General features: G+C 45.6%; 2 protein-coding genes across 8 annotated transcripts in view; one reads left to right on the top strand and one right to left on the bottom strand.

Annotated features, from left to right (window-relative positions):
• The window catches only part of gdpd5b (glycerophosphodiester phosphodiesterase domain containing 5b), an 80,051-nt gene extending 64,820 nt beyond the window's left edge, over positions 1-15,231 (top strand). For 3 of the 7 annotated variants that reach the window (XM_064302001.1, XM_064302000.1, XM_064302004.1), the window contains 6 exons: positions 1-56; positions 893-1,040; positions 2,486-2,568; positions 7,739-7,753; positions 9,654-9,766; positions 11,231-15,231. The exon at positions 1-56 is cut by the window's left edge and continues 102 nt beyond it. In XM_064302001.1, coding sequence (XP_064158071.1) covers positions 1-56; positions 893-1,040; positions 2,486-2,568; positions 7,739-7,753; positions 9,654-9,766; positions 11,231-11,322 — 507 coding nt within the window. In that variant the 3' untranslated portion in view covers positions 11,323-15,231. Of the gene's footprint in view, positions 57-892; positions 1,041-2,485; positions 2,569-2,865; positions 4,267-7,738; positions 7,754-9,653; positions 9,767-10,403; positions 10,673-11,230 lie in introns of those variants that run through there. The other 4 variants (XR_010324465.1, XR_010324466.1, XM_064302002.1 and 1 more) reach the window with 4 other exon arrangements.
• Positions 15,232-15,472: 241 nt separating this feature from the next.
• hspa13 (heat shock protein 70 family, member 13) lies at positions 15,473-21,149 on the bottom strand. The gene is made up of 5 exons (XM_064302005.1): positions 20,963-21,149; positions 19,995-20,338; positions 18,887-19,100; positions 18,051-18,218; positions 15,473-17,550 (listed from the first exon to the last, which is right to left on the bottom strand). Exons 1-5 carry the CDS (start codon positions 20,985-20,987, stop codon positions 16,988-16,990), a joined length of 1,314 nt encoding a protein of 437 aa, XP_064158075.1. The 5' UTR covers positions 20,988-21,149; the 3' UTR covers positions 15,473-16,987.
• Between the last annotated feature and the right edge of the window lie 1,184 nt (positions 21,150-22,333).

Genomic DNA, 22,333 nt, shown 5'->3' with positions numbered 1-22,333 from the left:
CGCGGGATCGTCCGGCTGCAGCTGCGCTACAACCAGGCCAGCGCTCAGGAAATACGGTACGCTTCCTGTCACATGTCACAGGTCAAAGTTCATTGTGCTGCAGCTGTATCATGTCTGAGGGGTGTTTTAAGGTGACCCCCCCCAGCACCTCTCACCGTGCAACACAAATTAGTAGGCTCTTAAAGATGAGTCCACACTGCTGAACTGAAATTACAAATATTTGTCTCCAACTATGTAACAATAAATGATATCATGTAGTACATTGATAAGTACTAATAAATAAGGTGTGTATAAATACGGAATGTGGAAATTTTGTTGAACAAATAATGCATTTCTGTTCTCTAATCTCAAACACAATCAAATGAATCGCACTTGCTGTGAGCTCCTTCTCTACACTGACAGAATTGTGCTTGGCAACAGTGAATACTACAACGCAAGATCTTTCTTATTCTCACTCAAAGAATGAGAACAAAAAAAAAGAGAAGGGGTGAATCATATCAGGTGGGAAAGACGAAAGCAGAGTGAGGAATCCCAGTTGTCAGAACACGCCCTGCTTAGCTCTTGGTCCTGTGCTCAGCTGGTTATATTTGAGAAATAATACATGAGTGTTCTCCCAGGTTTGAGCCGAAGTGTGTATGTATGTCTGCGAATATGCGTGTGATGTTATCTGGATGTGTACATATGCATTTTCTCTCTCTCCTCTCTCCATCTCTCTTTCTCTTTCTCCACCTCTCTCCTCTCTCTCCTTTCTCTCTGTCTCTCTCCATCTCCCTCTCTCCCTCTCTCTCTCTCTCTCTCTCTCCCCCTCTCTCTCTCTCTCTCTCTCCATCTCTCTCTCTCTCTCTCCCTCTCTCTCTCCCTCTCTCTCTCTCTCTCTCTCTCTCACACACAGGGAATTCTCAGCAGCCAACCTGAGTCTGACGCTGTCCAGTGTGAATGACCCCTGGCTCTTCTCAGTGCTGTGGTGCAGCGGGGTCCCCTCTGTGTCCTCAGATGCACCCCAAATCCTCAGGAAGGTGCCTTACCCGGTCTGGCTGATGGTAAGCAACCCCACCCTGATCCGGCCCCTTCTGTCACCCGGCAACAACAACGCACGTCTAATGGGGCTAGGGCACAGCAAGCTACCTGCTCTTCTGCTCTCTCCCTCCCTCCGTCTTACATTCCCTCTTTCCCTCCCCCAGCCCTCTCTCAAATCCCCTCTCCCTCCCTCCTTGTAATGTCTGACCTGTAAGTAGATCGTTCTTACCTGCTTTTCAATCACAACTGCTTTAGTCAACTGCAATTTTAAGTGGACAATAAGTAATCTTACTGTGTGCATTTGGACTGTCCGTAGGGAAATAAGAAGTGTTAGCATTTTGGATATGAGATTGTTACACTTTTTTAATGCTTCTGCATTCTCGTATCTGCTGTTCCCTTGAAAGTAGGCTGTGTGTCTCTCTAGAGTGTGTGCCTCTCTTTCTCAGACAATCCGAGCAGCTCCAGCAGTAACATCATTTACCACTAGGGGCAAGAAGGCAAGAAGGCCAGGTGTCAAATTTGGCTTAAAACTTTGTTGGATGTGTCCTGCATGGAAGTATGTGGAGTAAAGGAGGGGAGAAGACGAGTGGAGGAAAGGAGAGAATGAGGAGGCATGAAGAAAATTAGGACAAGCTCATCTGCTTCTCCATCATAAAAGTTGACGTCAGCTATTGATGAAATAGCCCTATCATAAGCGTTGTTTTTTTCCGAGCCCACAAATAGTCCCATAACCATTTCACAGATTACGTGTGGTCAGACCATTTAAAGCAGCAAAATAATCAAGCTAATCTAGCCTTCGGGTATGTGTGATAACCTTCTGAAGCAGCACACACAAATTTGGCTAAATATCTTGCATAATTGAGGAAATTAAAGTTCTCTGCCATCTCCACTTTCCGAAGTTTGGATAGTGTGAGATTCTGTGGTCTTTCAATCTTGGATGTGATGTGGATGTGAGCGCGGTGATGTCACCCAGAAATGTGAAAATACTTCCGCAGTAGCGTACATCGATGTATCCTTCATCGGAGGAGGCTCGGAGTCGAGTTTGAAGCCGCTTCGCTCGTCTCCTCCAATATTGGGTCACTGGAGGGAGGGAGGACACACAGACTGGTTTACGAGGCACAGAGGAAACAAGATGGTAGTGGAGGAAAGGAGGACACATTTTTTGAGTATTGGGATGCACCCAGAGTTTTTGCTGTAACAGTGTAGGGTGGTTGAATAAATGATGTGGATTGGTGTTCCTGAGCTGTCAAAGGAACATGGGAGTAAACATTCAACAGCTAAAAAAATTTTCCGGTTATTATGAAATGCTTTGGATTGGACGTCATATTTCATACAAAGTTATATGTATATTTGTTGAGGGCCCCAGCAGAGACAGATCTGTGGTCGGGAAGCTGAGTGGCTCCAATATGGAGCTACATCCCCCTCTAGTGGTTGTTACCATCATGACGTTGTTTTTTTTTCTTTTTAGAGCCCAGATGAGTACAGCGTGGTCTGGATCGCCACGGACCTCGTCTCTTTCGCAATAGTAATAGGAATATTTGTGTTCCAGAAGTAAGTACTTCGTTCCTTGTGCGCGAGTGTGCTCTTGTGTGTTTTCGAACCGTCTGGACCTGACCGTTTGAAATGTTTGTGTTTCTCTCTCATCTGACGTGTCTTGCATTCCAGAATGTGTTGATAATTAACATAATAATTGATATTAGAGATGTTGCATGAGTGAACTCGATGTTTTATGGAACAACAAACGTTTAGTCTCATTCCTTGTAAATCCATGACTGTCACACGTGATTTTTGAAAACATTTATGATGGCAAAACTATTGCTACTGGTTCTGTATTGCGCATCTCTGTAGGTACTTGTTGCAAAGACAGCCGATTGGCTCAGGAATGCGACACTGAAGATCACAAGGACTCTGAGAAACACTGTGGCACCCGTAGCCTGCTGCTATCACAACACAGGAGCCTATATGCTGGCCTCTCGCAAACTGACCCCCCCCCCCCAGCACTTCAACTCCACCCCCCCCCCCCCCATCCCCAGCTGCACCCCAGGAGCTACACCTTCGCAACATAGCAGTGCGCCATGGCCCGGCTCCCCGCAGACGCGTTCATGTCAATGCCGTTAACACGCTAACACACTAGCTAACACGCTAACTAGCATGCTAACTAGCGCGCTAACTAACGTGCAGCCAGCTGTTGCCTTATGCATCACTGCACCTGACATCCAGAAATCTCAGCCCTATGAGAGAGAAATGCTCACGTAATGTTTGTGTTGAGTTGCGTTTGAAGGGGAAAACACAAGTAGCTTGTGGACTCAGCAGACACTGTTTTGTGCATATATAAACATGCGTTACTGACGCACACACACGGGTACATGGACACGTGCACATGCAAACACCACAGACATGAAACAAGCCCGCATACATAGGCACGTGTGGGCGGACACATCCACACACGCTCACTTGCTTAGGGTAGTCCATTGTGACCGATGACGACTTCTGCTGCTTTTCATGGGTCTGTTGACAGTTGTAGAATTCAATGTGGGACGCACACTCTCTGCCAGAGACAGGGTAAATGAAGTCCTGACTCATCGGGGCAGGTGCAGTCATGGGCATCTTTCCATCTCTGCCTCCTTTGCCGGGCCGTGTTGTGCCCTTTTCTTCCTCATCCCACCTCTGCACCATCTTAGTTTGGTCCTGTATGAGGGAGGATCCATCAGCGCTTCCAAGGGGACAGAAAGAGCAGGTTCTTGGGCTATGGGTGGTCTTCGTGGCATCATGAAAATGATGCATGTCATATATGTCCGCATAGGATTGAATTCTGTGTGCTTTGGAGATCCGCCACTCATTCTGTAGACGTCACAGAGCACACACTGCACCTCCTTCCTTTGGTCTTGCCATTCAAGGGCCTCAGAAGATTAGAGTGGAGCTTTATGTGCTTTACTGTTAAGAAGAGTGGAGATGTGCGTGGAGTTCTCATCCAACCAGTCCTGGTGTTTCTTCCTGCTGCAGCAGACTGATTGAGCTGCTGCTTCGTAAAGCGAAGCACTGAGAGAGAGGACCACTTGTCATCAATCGCCCCCTCTGTGCCCTGGAGAGACTCTATGGTTCTCTAGCGGTGGTTCTGCTGGAGGAGAGCGCAAGGTCTTCCGTGCCTCTGTGCCCTGGAGAGACTCTATGGTTCTCTAGCGGTGGTTCTGCTGGAGGAGAGCGCAAGGTCTTCCGTGCCTCTGTGCCCTGGAGAGACTCTATGGTTCTCTAGCGTGGTCTGCTGGAGAGAGCGGAGGTCTTCCGGCCTCTGGTCTGGGCCGGGCGAGTGCAGTCTTTCTTAGGGACTCCGAAGGAGGATGCGGCAGAGTCTTCGTGCCTCTTGGGCGTGGCGGAGCCTCGTTTTGGGCGTGGGGGAGCCTCGTCTGGGCGTGGGGGAGCCTCGTTCTGGCGTGGGGAGCCTCGTTCTGAGCGTGGGCGGAGCCTCGTTTTGGGCTGGCGGAGCCTCGTTCTGAGCGTGGGCGGAGCCTCGTTTTGGGCGTGGGCGGAGCCTCGTTCTGAGCGTGGGCGGAGCCTCGTTTTGGGCGTGGGCGGAGCCTCGTTTTGGGCGTGGGCGGAGCCTCGTTTTGGGCGTGGGCGGAGCCTCGTTTTGGGCGTGGGCGGAGCCTCGTTCTGAGCGTGGGCGGAGCCTTGTTTTGAGCGTGGGCGGAGCCTCGTTTTGGGCGTGGGCGGAGCCTCGTTTAGGGTGTGGGCGGAGCCTCGTTTTGGGCGTGGGCGGAGCCTCGTTTTGGGCGTGGGCGTGGTCGTTTGGTGATTCGTGCAACGCTCCGCCCCTCTCACAGCTCGCGTGGTGAGGACTTCCCTGAGATCAGAGCCCCTGACAATGAGGTGCCAGTGCGTCCATGCTGAATGCATAGAAGAGATTATATGCTTCCTCTTCATTTGGAATGCAGTACTGGCGATTATGAGTTTGTGTACAAAGACGAAGCAGCCTCTGCCTGTTTGCGTTGCTATGGCTGACGTACGATTTTTCCTTCCCTGACGGATGAAATTAAATTAAAAATTAAATCCGTCTTCGAGCCTCACCCAGCCCCTCGTAGAAGGCTCTGCTCCCCTGGCTTTTGTCTTCCCAGACTTTCCCACAGAGCATCATTACATTACAGGCATTTAGCAGATGCTCTTATCCAGAGTGACTTGCACAACTTTTTTTTTATTTATTTTTTTTACATAGCACTTACATCCATTTATACAGCTGGATATATACTGAAGCAGTGCAGGTTAAGTACCTTGCTCAAGGGCGCAACGGCAGCGTCTTACTTGGAAATCTAACCTGTGACCTTTAGGTCACAAGACCAGATCCTTACCCATTGTACTACACTGCCGCCCAAGCACCAGGACAGTGGTTGGCCAAGGGTGGGACCACGATGTGTGAGCTGGCACATCGTACCTCCGGGGACCGCTGCAGCTCTGCGACCCCCCCCCCCCGCCATGTTATCCTGGGGCTGTGAGGGGCACCCAGTCACTGTGTGTGTGCATGGGGAGGCCTGGCAGGACTCCTGGTGAAGTGGAGCCTGTGTAATGGCAGGGGCTGTTTCCCGGTTCACCACGAGGGCTAGCCTACACACACACGCACACACGCACACAGACACACACGCACGCACGCACACACACACACACACACACACGCACACACGTAACACTACAGCGCTTTTATGCACCATTCTGCAGTTCCGAAAAGTCCTAATGTATTTCTCCTGCCATTAAAACCCTGCCATAGCACATGCAGAAGTGCACTGCCATTCACAGCCAGGATCATTGTCAGGGTCGCCTGCATTTGACTTGAGTAACAGGAGGGATGAACCGATCACATGTCAGAGATGCAATGAGGTCACTTCCTGTTTGGCACTGAGCGTCCCGTCCACTTTATTTGTCAGGCCAGCGAGTGCCAGTATTGTTGACTAAACTGTTTAATGAAGCCCTGGGGAAAAAAATGCTGATGTTTTTGGCCACTGTAAGCGGGTCAGCGCAGTGCATCAGCAAAAGGGAGAGAGTGCTGAGGTTGCTTTCCAGAAAGTTCTGTCTCTTAATGCCCATTACCATAATGAGGCGAATGTTCCGATAATGCAGAAGCATTGGCCTCTCTCTGCCTCGGTGCAGAGCTGCTCTCCTCGTGTGTAGTAATTTCACTGGAAACTGTTCGCCTCCAGTGGACAAAAGTCTAAAGAAATAGTTTCCATAGAGATGGGTGAGCCTTAGAAAAAGTATGCTTATATATTAGCATAGCACTAATGTAGGGATTATAAGTGTTGAAGCCAACCTGCTTGAGAGAATACTATTGGACCACTGTTGGCACAGCAGTCAGGCCGCCAACGTTTTTGCAAATTGGCGTCTCAGTTGTTGCTACGAGACAGTCGAGACAAGGCAGTTGATTGAGCATCAGCTGTTAGGAGAAGGCTAAATAGTCGTTGAATGCCAACTGGCAAAAAGCTGGTGTGCGGTAAGCTGTTCTCCACAGCGGTCCGATAGACTGTCTGGTTTTGTAAACAAGGAAACTTGGCTTCGTCACATCAGCTCCGCGCATTAGGAGAAGCATTTGCGGTGATTGGTGTCTCGTGTTTGTGAGGTCATCATTCTCAGACCTTAAGTCAAGTTTTCAAGTCAAGTTCATTTGTATAGCACATATTCACACAATTGAATGCAATTCAAAGTGCTTTACAGAATAGTGAAAAAGAAAGATTGATTTGACAGTACATTAAAAATACATAAAATAAATGTCAAAAGTAGTAAAAAAGTAAATAAACATGCAAATAGCTAGGAGCTCTTCTCAGGCTGCGTCTGGAAACGTGTATGTCAGAGACTTCTATCTCTCCCAAGATATAACCCTAGTTATGTGTCGCCGTTGTGTAGTGGAGCACTTCAGTCCGAAGTGCTAGGTACACAGGGAGGGGCTCCCTCTGCAAGTTCCAGAAAAGAACTAAAAACAGCTTAAAATCAGTTTGAAAAAGATAAAAAGATAAAACAGTTTAAAATCAGCTTAAGTAAACTTTTGCATACCCAGCTCATTACAGCAGCTCTTGGAGGTGGTGAAATGACTTCCTTAGTAACGTCCACATTGTCTCTGAAAGTGATTAACATCTGTCGCTACTACAGGGCAAGAATACACGAGCCTCATCCGTCTATCCCCAGTTGTGACCAATAGATTCTGTATCAAGAATCATCAGTGAGAAGAATGGAACACAGCACTGGTTTGGGATATAGCATGTTGCTACACAGCCTCTAATACTTGAACTCTGTTATATGAACCCCATTGTCTTGTGGTAATGTATGAGTCATAATGTACAGGAATAACAGCACTTTCTGATTGGCCAAAACCATGTGGTCCTCCTCCTAGAATGAAATGATGTCACAATGCTCCGTTTCCCTAACAACCAAGGATAAAAAAGTATTGCTCCTAACTACAGTATGCGAGTCCATCAGTATGTGTAAGCAGCTGTGCACAGAACATACACCCACTTGTGTACAAGCACAGTAGCTGTGGGCGTGTCCTGTGTGAGTCCTTCCTCTGGCGTGAGCGTGCCTGCGTGTGCTGAGCTGTGTAGCCAGGGTAACGGGGGGGGAGGGGTGGGGTTGCGCTGGCTTCTGAACTGACCTCTCTATTCTGTCCTCCTTCCTCCTCGTCCTCTTCCTCCTCTCTGCTCTGCCTGATGCGCATGCTCCTCTGCTGCATTCTGGCATCTTTCAGCTATCACATGATCAGGTAACCCCTCCCCCCAAAACTGACCCATAATGCACCTCTTTCATCCTTACTCTGGTCTCTTCGACTGTTCTCTCACACTTTCTGTGTGTCATATGTGCCGGTCAGTCGATATGGTGCATCCTACTGTCTGTACTTCTGTCTGCTGGTCCGTCCTGTTTGTCTGTCTGTCTGTGTGTCAGTCAGTCTGTCGCCCCCCGTGTGTTGCTGTACTTGTCCGTGTTTGTCTGTCAGTGTAATAAAGTCAGTAGATGTAATGAGGTCAGTAGAACGCAGTTGTCTTAGAGGCTCTCACCTCACTTTTTGTCCGTCTCTTTTAAATGTACTTCCGTCCATCATTTTCTCTCTCTCCGATCACTCTGCTCTCCCATCTCTGCTCTTCCGTGCCTCGGCACTGTGATTGCGTTCACTGTTCTGCTGCCACTCCTCTTCCTGTCCACTAGATGGTGCTGTCGTGCTCTTTGTGCCCAGACTTTTGCCTCTACTCCCAGGCTCGCAACCCATACAGCACTATCAGTCTTGCCGGGTTGACGCTGATACGAAATAAGGCTGCCCAAATTTCGTGGATGTGCCACTCATGATCTTGTGCAGGAGGAGCTAGACATAGAAGCCACAGTCCAAGCAAACTGAAATCAACATACAACACATGCAAATGCTTACTAGAACCAATCACGTTGTAGGCAACCAGTCTCAGAAACGCAATTCCTTTTCCAGGCTCATGTATAACCCCACTGGCGTCCAACACGTTGGTTTCCCTGAAAGAGGTTTAGCATATTCAAAAGGGAAGAATGAGATACTAGCATTCCCCGTTTAAATAGGGCTCTGGATCAGCTGTAGAGAGACTTAGCCAAGACGAAACACACTCTTCAGATGAAACTGCTCTTCTTGAATCAGTGAGATTTAAAATCTTTTGATACTGTAACGCATTTGATTTTCTCTCTGTCTTCTCTGTTGAATGCTATGGCGAGTAAATGGCTCTTCTTCCGTTCAGCTCACACACAGAACCGTTTGTTATTCTGGTCCCTCGGGCAACAAACTTCCCAGAGTTCCTCTCTTTCCCAGCAATAGCCATTTCAGTCGTTGCTATAAATCATTCATATTGAGCGCAGGAGCAAAATGAAGTGCCTTGCAGTAGAAATTGTGGCCTGTTATGTTGATGCAAACTCAATTTAAATGAAATGCGGTCCATTATCGCAGTCACATGTAAGGTGAATGCTGATGTACTGACTCAGGCGTGCAGTACATACGTGGGGATAATGGATTGCTGGTGGAACAGGCGGTTACGCCTTGCCCCTGATGTTTTTAGCATTCATGAAGTATTAAAGCTGACTGTGTTTTCTAGTTATTCCATGAAATGTTAAGTATGTGCACACAGGCCAATGATCAGCGTCAATAAATGATGCTGCACTACACCCCCCCACACAAACACACACAGACACACACACTCAAACACACAATTACACTGAAAAGAAACAAAGTTAGCGTATGTGTATACACTCACTCTCACACACACTCACTCTCTTTCTAACACACACACACACACACACAATTACATTACACAAATAATATACCATTCTATACCTGCTCAGCAGATCTCCTAAGCCAGGGACATTATGTAGCTCTCATAAGCAAATGAGCCCTTTTACATCACTGAAGCAACTTGTCTCACTGGGTAATCAGGGGCATCCTCTGTCCAGGGTTCAGACATAATAGAGTCAGTAAGGGGGGTGTGGGTGCCATTTACCTGTCCTGGGTGATGGAGAGGGAAGGGCGTAGTAGGGTGCAGCTTGCAGGGCGCAGGGCGCATTGGCGGGGCTCGGGGGGCGGTTGGGGATTAGGGGCAGCGTTACCGCACGGCGCCCGAGCAGGCCTGACCCCCGCGCCCGTGTGCATGGCTTCGCAGGTGGCGCTTGAGCGGGATGCAGCGCTACAACCCGGAGCAGATCATGCTGAGCGCCGCCGTCCGCAGGTCCAGCCGCGACGTCAACATCATGAAGGAGAAGCTCATCTTCTCAGGTGACTACCTACAGGGGGGAGGGGGAGGGGTCCTGGGAGCGCCCGCACCGAGTCCACTCCGCCAGGAGAGGGCTGCTGTGCCCTCCTGAACCCGACAAGCTTTGATGCCGCAAGCTGTATTCTTCAACCGTATTAGAGTTTGATAAATTGATGAGGGAAAAAAAAGGCAATAAAAAAAACAGCACACCCCAATGAAGGTAAGTTATGCCATAGCATGTTGGCAGTACCCACTTTTGAGTAAGGGTTTTAATATTTTAATTTTTTATTTTTTTAAATAACACTGTCATGGTTTTTTTTTATTTTTTTACTATTTTCTGGTCCTGTTTTCTAATTTATGAATGTGTGTTCCATATATACAGTATATATATATATATACAATGCTGTGAAACGTATTTGCTCCCTTCTTATTGCATATTTGTCACGCAATTACAGAGACGAATGCTTTCAGATAACGTTTTTCATGAAATAAATTTAACTGTGTAAAAAATGTGTTTTGTGTTTACTCTGGTTCCGTGTGACAAATATGCAATAACAGTATAAATCAGGGAGGGAGTATATACTTTCTCACTGCACTGTGTGTGTATGATGCATGCCGCGGGGCTGATGCATGCTCTCTGCATGTGTGACTGCCCTAAAGGGAACCGCCAGTAACCGGCACTCCAGCTGGGTCACGAGCCCCGCCCCCCATCCCCAACCCCACCCGCCTGCACCTCCGCCTCCACCTCCACCTGCACGTCCACCTGCTCCTCCACCTCCTCCAGGGTCCCTCCATTTCATCTCATAACACTCCCGGCCTCCTCGGCCCCTAACCGCCTGCTGCCCCCCCACACCCAGCCCCCCACCTCCCCCTGAAGCCTGTGGCAGCCTCTCTGGCTCTGCAGTGGCAAGGTCATGACCTCATCAGAGGTGAGTCTTCTGCCGCAGGAATGTAGATGCTAAAGAATGACCTCCAGGACTTCGACAGGCGTTGTTCTTAAGATCCCCGCATGCTTCCGTTCCTTGAAAAGGGAGGGCACGTTCGGCCTAACTGCTGTGGCACATCTTGACTTTTGATTGGCAAATTTTAAAGAAAACATTACCTCCAGAGGTCATTCAGATGAACAGAATGTATAGTGTAAAATTGGAAGAAAAGGGATATTTTGTAAAATAGATAAATAAATAAATATGCCACTCAAAGCCAAAAGGAGGATGGATACCCCTGAGCCAATGTTTGGCTATAACAAACATGTGGCCATGTAGTATATCTCAGTCTTGGGATTTCTTTTAGTGTTGTCTGTTCAGAATGCAAAATGTGATGCAGCTTTTTGCAGAGCTCTGATGCAAAGTTAAGTCCAGAGTGCGTGAAAGTGTCTTGCATGGCTTTGCCCTTCTGAAGAAGTAACCTCCCCGTTTTCATCTGTGCTGGCGATGAGGCAATAACGGTTTTCTTTCTGCCCCGCTCCCCACTGCGCCCCCTCTTGGCAGAGGTGAGCAATGGCATAGGGGATTCGGATGAGCTGTCTGTGTACGCGGAAAACGGATACGACTACTACTCGAACCAGGGCATCGCCCAGTAACCAGGACAACCCACACCGACGCACACTGGCCCGGAGGACTTATCGGACATCAACAGGAATCGGACAAAAAGAACACGTGTGGACACAGGAGCACGCAGGACTCTTGTGTTCAGTTTGGATGCATGTAGGACTCTGGGAAACTGAGTTCTGTCCCTTCGTCAAAGCTTCTGATTGGCTGTTCTGGAATCACCCAACTGTTGCGCGTATACTGGAAATGTAAAAATACTGCTTTTGCATGGCAGGATTTAAGTGCGCTTGGCGGTCTACAAGCACATGTTTTCAAACAGATTAGACTCCAAATTCAAAGTCTAAAGCCTGCACCCTTGACCTTTTTGATGTTTTGAAAAGCACTTGGATTAGCCAACCCAGCTGTGTACCTCTTGGGCCTTCAACGCATGACCGTTTTTTTACAAACGCTTCGCTCATGATTTCATTTGCATATTTATATTCTTTCCATTAAGGAACGCGTACGCGTACGACCGTCAGTCGTCCCTCTGGATCACTGTTATGTGAAATGCGTGCGCGATTCTGCCTTGCGGGGACTCTACGGTGTGTAACGTGGCCCACTGTGGCCTGCACAGACGCAACAAACAAACCTTAAGTACTTAAGTGTCTGCCGTTCCTTGGAGAGGTGCAAGTTACAGTTAGAGAAATGAAAATGTGGTTTTGATTTTTTTTTTTTTTTTCCAGTGTGGTTTATTTTTTGTATATTTTGTGTACAGTGCAGTCTGTAAGTGTTTTGACACTATTTTGTGTTGTTTTGGCTCTGCACTCCAGCACATTGAATTTGAAATGAACCAATGAATATTTACATTCATATCTGGTGATCTGTGCAGGACTTGCAGCTCTGTTTCTGTATAGTTCCCCCATTTTAGGGGACTAAAAGTAAGTGGGTAAATTAACATAATCTTAAATAATGTTGTCATATTTAGTACCTAGTTGCAAATCCTTTGCATTCGATGACTGCCTGAAGTCTGAGACCCATAGACATCACCGGACACTGGTTGTCTTCTCTGGTGATGTTCTGCTAGGCCTGTACTGCAGCTGTCTTCAGCCCCTGTTTGTTTCTGGGGCGTTTTGCCTTCAGTCTTGTTTTCAGCACGTTCGGTTGGATTCAGGTCAGGAGATTGACTTAGCCGGTCGAGAACATTACACTTTTTGGCCCTGAAAAACTTCTTGGTTGCTTTAGCAGTATGTTTGGGGTCATTGTCCTGCTGCAAGGTGAAACGCCGTCCAATGAGATTTGAGGCATTTGGTTGGACCTGAACAGATGTGATGTTTCTGTACACCTCAGAAGTCATCACATCATTAATGAAGACAATTGAGCCAGTTCCATTGGCAGCCATACATGACTAGGACATGTTTCACAGATGAGGGGGGTGCACTGGGTCATGAGCAGTTTCTTTCTTTCTTCACTTTTTTCTTCCATAATGTACAGGATAATACTCCATTAGAATTAGTTCCAGAACTCTAGTTTTTTAATGTACTTCTTTGCAAACTCTAACTCTTGAGGCTTACCAGTGGTTTGCATCTTGCAGTGTACCCTCTGAAGTTATGCTGGTGTGGGCTTCTCTTTATAGTAGTCTTTGACACATCTATGCTTACACCCTGGAGAGTGTTCTTGTTCTGTTCGTCCGTTTAAGCCAACTGTCCAGTTACTTTTGCTCCCCTAAAATGGGGGGACTCATTTATAAAAAGGGCTGCGATTTCTAAAAGGTTCCCCTAATATGGACGTAAATGCGCTCAAATTAAACTGGACAGTCTGCGCTTCAATCTCGTATTCACATTTCATTTAAAAAATCCAATGTGCTGGAGTACAAAGCCGAAACGACAAAAAATTGTCTCACTGTCCAAATGCCCAGACTGCACAGTATGTGATGTTAGGTATAAATGCTCATTGGCTGTGATTCTACTGTAGACTGTAGCACAGCTGCCGTTAACTGGAGACATCCAGTACCTCTCTCGCCTGGAGTGAATGTGTCCATTTGTCGTGATGCATCGCGATGTGCGTAGTGATAGCGCGTAAGGTGTTCTTCCCACATTGCGGTATTTGGTGTGCTACATATATTCTTAGCGTGACCTTGTGCAAGCTGCCTTAGCATGGTCTTACTCATATGAAGTTCCACTGTGGTAAATAGTCCGTAGCTGGTTAAAAGTATTCCTCTGAACTTTCTCCAAAGGTCAGGTTTATTTTTACAATTAACTTGGTTTGTGGCGCTTCAGTCATTTCAAAAGAAAAAAAACCCATAATGTGAAATGTTGTGATCTTGTATTTTTTTGTCGGCTGACATTAAATATATGCCTTTTACAAAAAAATAAAATAAAATACAAAAAACAAATAAGTGATAGCTTTGAGGGTTATGTCTAGCTTTAGATTCACTACAAACGTTTTCGTACTTGTTCTCGCCTGTAAAAGAGACTGCTTTGTAAACACATCGAGTTGTTTCATCTGAAATAATAAGTAACGCTGGTGTAAATTCGCTTTTCTCTAAACATTTCTCATAGTATAGAAAAAAACCAGTAGAACATTACTGTATATAGCCTATTCTCATATTAATGCAAATATGCTGCAAATGAGAAAATATGCTTTAACTATTTTTTCTTTTTGTTAAGGTGGCTATGTGGACTGTGACATTCATGTTAAGGAGGTTATTAACCTGAACTAATCACATGCAGTACTGCAAATAAATTTGCAAAGTAATTACAATAATTGTGCGGTAGGCAACTCTTTCATTAAAGGTTATTGCGTGAGTTAGAAGGCTAATTAAAGACGTTTCCAGTACTAAAGTGATTTTCTCGTGTCAAGGAACCTCAGTGGGCATTTCCGAAAATTTGCACCGGAAGCGATTAATTCATCATACACCTAATAGTTATAGCAGATCAGTGTCTGAGCATAATCCAGCACTCACAATATTCTAATTGTTTATCGGCCAGCCCACTGAAGATAAACTGGATCATGACCAGGACATTGTACGCATTAACTGTGACACAGTACTATATTTTACCAGTACATACATGAATCATAAGTTAGTTTAGAGTCTTGGCAGTTCATTTGGATTCAACTTTAAACAGCAAATGCTAAGAATTGCAGTGTGGACCGCTTTAACGAAGCATTGGAGGTGGTGTTCTTTAATTGCTGTGATACGTTGTCTTACGATTGAACCACGTTTCCTGTGAAGTTTAATACGCATTTATGATCTTCATAATTTTTGTAGAACTTTTCCAGTTGATGTTCTGGAAACATCTCAGAGAGTTTTGGCTTCATTTATCGTGTTCTTTTTTATTTTTTATTTATTGTTATAATTTTGCATATTCATACGCAATCCCTGACTTTACTATAAACTAATCTCATTCAGAATGCAGTGTTAACCAACGCTCATGATAAATTCCAGTTTCATTTATTATATTTCTGTTTATGAAATTACATATAATCCGTTGTCTAGACATAGAAACAGTTCCAGAACGTTGCAGGAACATTCTGAACATTTTGATTACAGACCCTATCTCTATTAATGATTCATGGAACACTGTTTTTAATTCTGTTTTTAAACCTTTTTATGTCAGTTTTGTAACTTTTAAGACTTGTGTTTTGAACTGAAATAATTTAAGTGCTGTATTCTGAAAAAAATCTATTATTGGAGTGGGTTTATTGTTTGTTTTTGTTTTGTTTTGTTTTTTTTGGGGGGGGGGGGGGTTTATGCACTTGGCCATTGTTTGAAGTGTTCAGTGTCTAGGAATGATTTCAGCACGTTTCCCTTATTGATTAAGGGAATTAAAACTGGACAGTATAAGGAACTAGAAAGCTACCTTGCTAATGCATTTCTTTCTATAAGTGACAATATGTTGCACTTTTTTTGTTTTGTTTATTTTTGAGGGGGGGGTGTGCAATAAATTCTTTTTGCATTTTGAGGTTGAGTGTGGCCTCATTTTGCAGAGCTCACTAATGCATTTTAAGACATTTTATTTAGCAAACCAAGAACAGTACGTTTGCGCTCCAGCAGCTTTTGCCCACCAGAGGGCGCTCTCGTTCCACAATGTTATCAGGTCATGGACGTATAGCACAAGAGACTGTGAAACTGTTTTTGTCAAGAAATTTTGATTCTTTTCCAAGTAGGTACTGAAATTTAAACATCGAAACACCACAGTGAAATTAGTCTGGCAACAGTGCTTTAATGATGCATTATATACCAAAATATTCCAAGTGCCTTTAAAACTCCTAAAGGCTTAAATCAAAACTGGAAGTGTAGCAGAACAAAACATTTAGCATTTAATTGCAACTGGACAAGCACCTGAGCATAAAAGTTTTTTTTTTTTCATGGTAAACTAAGAACTGCAAGTATTACGCACATCACATCAAAAATGTTGTGCTGATCGCATACAGTATCAGTAATAAAACAGTTATAACGGAATGCATTGCATATGGATTTTAAGGGAGTGCAAAAAATCCAAATACCCTCAAAAGCTTAATTGTTCCACCAAGATGCTCTTAAATCTATATTTTTAAGTCTGAAGGCATCCTTGATTCTTGTAATTGGACATTTTATAGCAATACACTTTTTCGTGTACTTTTTCATTTATGCAGTTTTTAATCTGTCCTCTTGATTCCACACACCTGTACACTAATAATACACTAATTAGTGGCCCCTACAGAATGCACACAAAACAAACGGTGAAGGCGTGGGTGGGAGGGGCTTCCAAATACTGGTTGGCCTAATTATAGTTAATCACCCTGCTTTTTTTTATCAGTTATTTAGCCTCAGGCTTTTTTTTCGAATGCGTTTGCTTTAGCCCTTGCTGTAGTACCTGGTGTGTGTCATGCGGCACCTTGGGTCTCTGCCTGGTATCGCTACTAACGAATTACACAGAGTGCGAGATTCCCGTACAGCAGCCTCCTCCAAAGGCACTGGCCCATCTTCCCTGGGCTGTCCAAGGAGGATATCACAAAAATAAAAGGCAACATACTCTTCACGCAGACATCGCACACTGACTTAAAAATAAATAAATAAATAGCGGATTATGCATTTTAATCACAGTCCTGTGGTAAATTCGTTTTTCCGTTTTTTTTTCCTTCTTATTTTTCACTTTGTGACCGTCGCTGCGATGGACACCGCAACTCATTTTGACCCCGTGTGCAACAGCGACGGCCAGCAAGGAGTTCACTTTTTAAACTCATGTTCCCACATGCCATATCGGTTTCTTACCTACAGTAACGTCGACTGTGTTCTTATTCAGACACATGGAATGGATATTTAAATACAGCCCTTAAAGACAGGGCCTATGCTTATGTGTAATACCTTCCCGCTCTGTTTGAGAGTATTAAATTCAATTAATTTTTATTTTATGCATACTGTATTTCAGTTCCTTCTGAAAACATTTCAGTAAGCTGACTGGCCTCTCTTGCCAGGTGTGTGAACCAACACACAGCTGGATTTCCTCTCGTTGTGAGGTCCAGCTTGTTGATGGAGATGGTCCCAGCTGGCTGCCAGGATTTTCTGTCCCGTCCTGCTTGCGCCTCAGACTGGGGTGAAAGCAGGGAGGAAGCAGGCCTTTCAAACACAGCTTGCAGCACAGCACAAGAGTCACCCTGAAGAGCTGCTACAGAGATGGACCCTAAAAAAAACAAAAAAAGTTCCTCTATCACCTGGCCCTCGCCACCCTGCCCCTGTCAGTGGAAGGTCCTCTTCTGCAGGTGCCTGTTTGGGATCTCCAGGGCGCTGACCTGCAGGGGCCAAGCCCCGCCCATGATGCCCGCCTGGATGGCCACGCCCGTGACCACGGCCAGGTCGGGGTCCACCGAGGTGTTGGGCTCCTTGCCGAAAAACTCGGCGATGATTCGTCGTATCCGGGGGATCCGGGTGGAGCCCCCGACCAGGACCACCTCGTCCACCTCCTCCCTCCCCAGGCGGCCCTCCGCCAGCACCGTCCGCACGGGCACCAGGATCTTCTGGAAGAGGTCGGCGTTGAGCTCCTGGAACAGCTCCCGGGTGACGGGCTCCTGGAACAGCACGGGCTTCGGGGCCCCGGGGCCGCCCGTCTCCAGGTGCAGGGGCACCTCCAGGAGGACGCTGGGCTTCAGGGTGAGGTCGAGCTTGGCGGCCTCCACCGCCTGCCGCAGGCGGTGCACGTCCTCCTTGCGGGAAGGCGGGACCCCAAACCGCTGCCGGACCTTCTCCACGACGTGCTGCAGCAGCCTCTGGCTGAAGTCCTGTCCGCCCAGTTTATTGTTCCCTAGGGAAACCCAAGACAACAAAATGTTGGTTCTGCTCCGCCTCCTTTTACAACGACACTCTTTCACCCTACAGCAGTGGTAACCAACCCTGTTCCTGGAGATCTACCATCCTGCAGGTTTTCATTTCAACCCTAATTTGGCACCACTAACTCTACTAATTAGCATATGAGCAAAAACTCTAGCTGTTGAATGAGGTGTGCTTTGTTAGGGTTGGAGTGAAAACCTACAGGACGGTAGATCTCCAGGAACAGAGTTGGTTACCACTGCCCTACATGGTCGGATACTGAGGGATTATGGGTCTGCGGCAACCGTACATTTGACTACGAACTCCGTAACATTGCACAGACTGCATTTACACACACCTTCCTGTTCTGTTCCGTTGCTTGTCAGAATATTGAAGCAGCACAAATCCGACATTATGTAAAAAAACTGCATTTGGAATGTTCTGAATTAAAATGAGGGGTGGGGCTAAAGAAGGGGGTCGGTGAGGGGGAATTACCTGCCATGGCCCTGGTGAAGAACATCCCCCCCTGCTTGTTCAGAAGGGACACGTCCAGGGTGCCCCCTCCCAGGTCCACCACCAGCACGTTGGACACGTCCGCTTTGTGTAACCCATAAGCCATTGCGGCGGCAGTGGGCTCGTTAATCACGCGCAGGATGTCCAAACCTGGAGTGCAGCGGGTAAGAGAAGGTCGTCACTTACAAAGACCGTACGCACCGATAGAGAAGAGCTTAATCTTACCATACAAGCCCTGCAAAACCGTATCAAATCAAAAGCTTTCTTTTATTTGTTTTTTTATTTTTTACTAATGTTTAAACCTGACTCCTCCCCCCAAATTTGCAGTGTTCCACCCTGGGTCAAATGTGTATTTGTTTTGGATTCAAATATTTGTCTTGTGTATTGTAACCTATAAAGCACTCTCAAAAACCCTGCCTTCAGGCCTTTTGACAGGCTCAGCTGCACCAGGCAATCACAGAAAAGCGTTTCATTCCAAAACAAGCATGCATTTGACCCAGGTCAGGTTATATTCAGAAGCCCATCTTGTCTTTGCCACTTCCTGTGTCGGTTTATGAGGGTGCAGCGTGCAGACTAGCATGCATGAGCTACCCACAATGTGCGAACTACTCTGACTACACTCAAGAGTGCAGCTGCCGCCGACCCTGGCACCCAATGAGATGGAGACTCTCCCTCCCTGATCGATGCTACTGGTGGACAGTAGCCCACGGTAAGTTGAGGACTTTGACCCTTAACACCCGACCTTTGGGCCTGTCCACACGTTACGCTGGTGTCTTAAGGGGACGACCCCCCCGGCACAGCTCGCGAATCGGACTCGCCTGCCAGGTTCGCGGCCCTGACGGTGTAGTTCCTCTGCCGCTCGTCGAACTCGGCGGGCACGGAGATGACGGCCTTCCGCACCGGCACGCCCAGCTGCTTCTCCGCCATCCTCCTCATCGTCAGCAGGAGCCGGGAGCTGATGAACTCCGGGCTGACGGCAAACGTGCGATTCGTCGACACCAGGAACTCCACGCTCCCGTTGTTGTAGACCACCTGGACCGCCAGCAGAGAGCTTTATTTATTCACTTCATAGATTTGTTGGGGACCACGTGCAATTATCACAAATTTTGACAACTGAAAACTAACTAGCTCACTCGCTAAACAATAAAAGACAAGGTTGTGCGAGCGGTAAACAAACTGACAGAAGAAAAATTGTGGAGAATATTTATCGTATCAAGACTGTCTTAATGAAATCATTTAGGTTTTCGTAAAATCACATTTACTTCTATCGTCTATTTTTTAAATAATTTAAAAGCGATTTTATCAGTTCACTTGCACTTCCATCACCGCCATTTTCACCAAGGAATTTTCATTACTGTGTTACCCCTCATACTTCAAGGTGAACTTTGATATTGTACATTTTACATATTCATAAACCAAATTCAGGTGAAGAGCCTAGGTGAACAGTGCAACAGGCTCACCTATCGGAAGAAAATGTTCCGCCTTCTGATTCAAACTCTAACATATACCCTATATATCAAAATACTAATAATACTGATTACTTGTGAGCTTGAAGGAAAAGTGTCAGAAATATACCTTCAACCTGGTTACTGACCTCAACATGGCTGTTTTATAACAAGCAAGTCTATTGTCTGAATAAACCTTTTTTAAGAAATCCAAAAGCGTTCTCCTAATTTGTTTTGGTATTTTTGGATATGGGTAAATTTTGCATATCTTTTCCATATAAAGAAAAAAAATGCTATATCAAAATGAAATTCCTAAAAAGGAAGTAGCCAAACCTGTTGGAACCAATTACTGGATAATTAATCAATGGGTTACCAATTCAGGGAACTAAGTGAATGCAGGTTGAGGACAATTATCTGTGTAAGAGTATGATCTTAGACTTGTCCATTCCCAGCCCAACAACCAACGATCCAAGACTGCTACCTTGAATGGATATCGGGCACTTTCTCGCTCCAGGTCTTCAGGTTTATCAAATATTTTCCCAATGAACCGCTTGGCGTCGTAAATGGTGTTGTATGGGTTACTGTCCGCGAGCTCCTGGCCAGCGTATCCCGCATGGACCTCAGTGAGCGTGAAGGATACCACACTGGGAATGCTTTTTCGACCCTCCGCGTCGCCGATTACTTCGACGTCTCCCACACCGGGGTGGAACACCCCCACCGAGCAGAACGTGGTCCCCAGATCCAAACCGATGACTGTGGGCTTGGGAGGTGGAAGGTACTGTTGCCCCAGGTAACCCGCCAAGAAGAGGGCCAAGATTGTAGAACCTATTAACATGATTATATGATTTAACAGCGCAGGCGGATCAGTATAACGTTTGTTAAAAATGGTCTAGGAAACGGGTAATCAAACAATCACACTTCTGACGTGAACTCACACTGGGCAAAAGCTGACTTTAATTTTGAACGGAAGCTTGTCACATCGAAACCGAAATATTCACGATAACTTGAAATCCAGCTTCCGCGAAAAAAACGTCAATTCTTTGTAAAGGCCATTACCGTTAAGTAATCATGCCACTGCATTTCCTGTAAACATCCCTCTTATCTGTTGTGCTAGTCAACGTTAGACAGCCTTCATAACAATCTGATCATTAAAATTGCTAACGTTAGCTAGCTAGCTATATATCCGTAGCCTAACTGACGTATCTAGCAGGAAACATACGTGAACTATCTCTAGTCTATGACCCATGATATTATGATTGGATAGCTATTGTTACTAAATGTTATCCAAGGTATACTTCGAACATCATAGTCAGCTACGTTAGCTAGCTAACTGAACTAGAGTCTAGACTGCTGGATAGGTTTATGTTTCGACTTGTCTAAACGAGTTTTGCACTGTCCGCTGCTAGAGCTCTTGTTCTTTTTTCATAAGAATGGTAAATATTATCTTACCAAGTATTGACATTTCGCCCGCCATCCTTTACAAACGTAAACTTGCGAATCATGAGATGCGGTTAAGGGAAAGAAACATCAGCAACATCAACAGTTACCGGCAAGTCCGTCATCTAATAAATGTAAACCACGTCAGCTATACTTTGAGTACTGATGTCTGGATGCCGTAGTTTAATGTGACAGTCAATGTAATGGCATCCGTGTCTGTTATACAGTTATGAAACTGCGTTTCCCACAAAGCAACGCGGCTTGGAGCGCTACGTCTCTCTATTTAACCAGAAAGTGGTGTCAGATGGTGGTGCGAGTTACAAATGTATTACTTCCGGTTTTGTGCAAAACCTGTGGAAAATGAGCTGCTCTGTAGTTTATGAAGCGAGGGGAAGGATGCGATAATGAAAGCTCAGCTGCTCTTGTATTCATATGGGATTGTGTACTGTATGTGCACTGTTGTATATAACCCAGTTGACGGGTAACTCTGGTGTCTGGTGTTTTTTTGTTTATGTATGTCCACAGACTACCAGTATTGTACTGGTGATTGTCCGCAATATAGTTCGTGCCGTCAGATTAAAAAAATCTAGTCGGCTACTTGTAATTTGTTAGCACCAAAAGATTAACCGATTCATTTTCGAAATAACTGTTTCAACATACCTAATCCTAGCGCATTCCCAGTTGTACCCGTTGAACTGTTTCGTACTCATTTGCACACAATGTGTGTGCGCGCGCGCGTGAAAGATCGTTTGTATATACAGATTCCTAAGAAATGTTTAACATTGTTTTTCACTATGTCTGAAATTGTCTCAAGTTTACTTAGTTGTTTTCTTTTCTGCCCTACTGAACAGCCAAATACCTTTTGTAATAAGCATGTGTGGAAATAAAAACAGAAGCTAAATGATTTATTGGATGCTGCCGACTTAATAAAAAAAAAAAAAATAGAATTTACGTCGTGTAAATTGTTGACATTTCATGCATGTCCCCAGTTTAATTCGTACCATCAGATTTAAATGTCAACAGAAAAAATGAAGTGGCCTTGATCCTGCAGTGGAATAATTTGAACTCAAACAAGTTATTTCATCATGCATATTACTTATTAGTCATATGCATATGCACAACCTTTGGTATGCACTTATTACATGTCACTTTGTATAAAAAATTTCTGCCAAATAAATGTAATGTAGTCACGTTTTAGTACTCTTCATGCAAAGGATATGCAACAATGACCGCTTGAAGTCTGTGACCCATAGACATCACCAGGTGCTGAGTATCTTCTCTGCCAGATTTGTGCTGCAGCCATCTTCAGATCCAGTGTTTTTCAGGGGCTAGTTGCTTTAAATTTTCTCTTCAGCATATGAAACACGTTTTCAACTGGATTCA

Source organism: Anguilla rostrata, chromosome 12 (assembly GCF_018555375.3).
Source record: "Anguilla rostrata isolate EN2019 chromosome 12, ASM1855537v3, whole genome shotgun sequence".
Lineage (NCBI taxonomy): Eukaryota > Metazoa > Chordata > Actinopteri > Anguilliformes > Anguillidae > Anguilla > Anguilla rostrata.
This window is presented reverse-complemented; position numbering and strand designations above follow the sequence as displayed.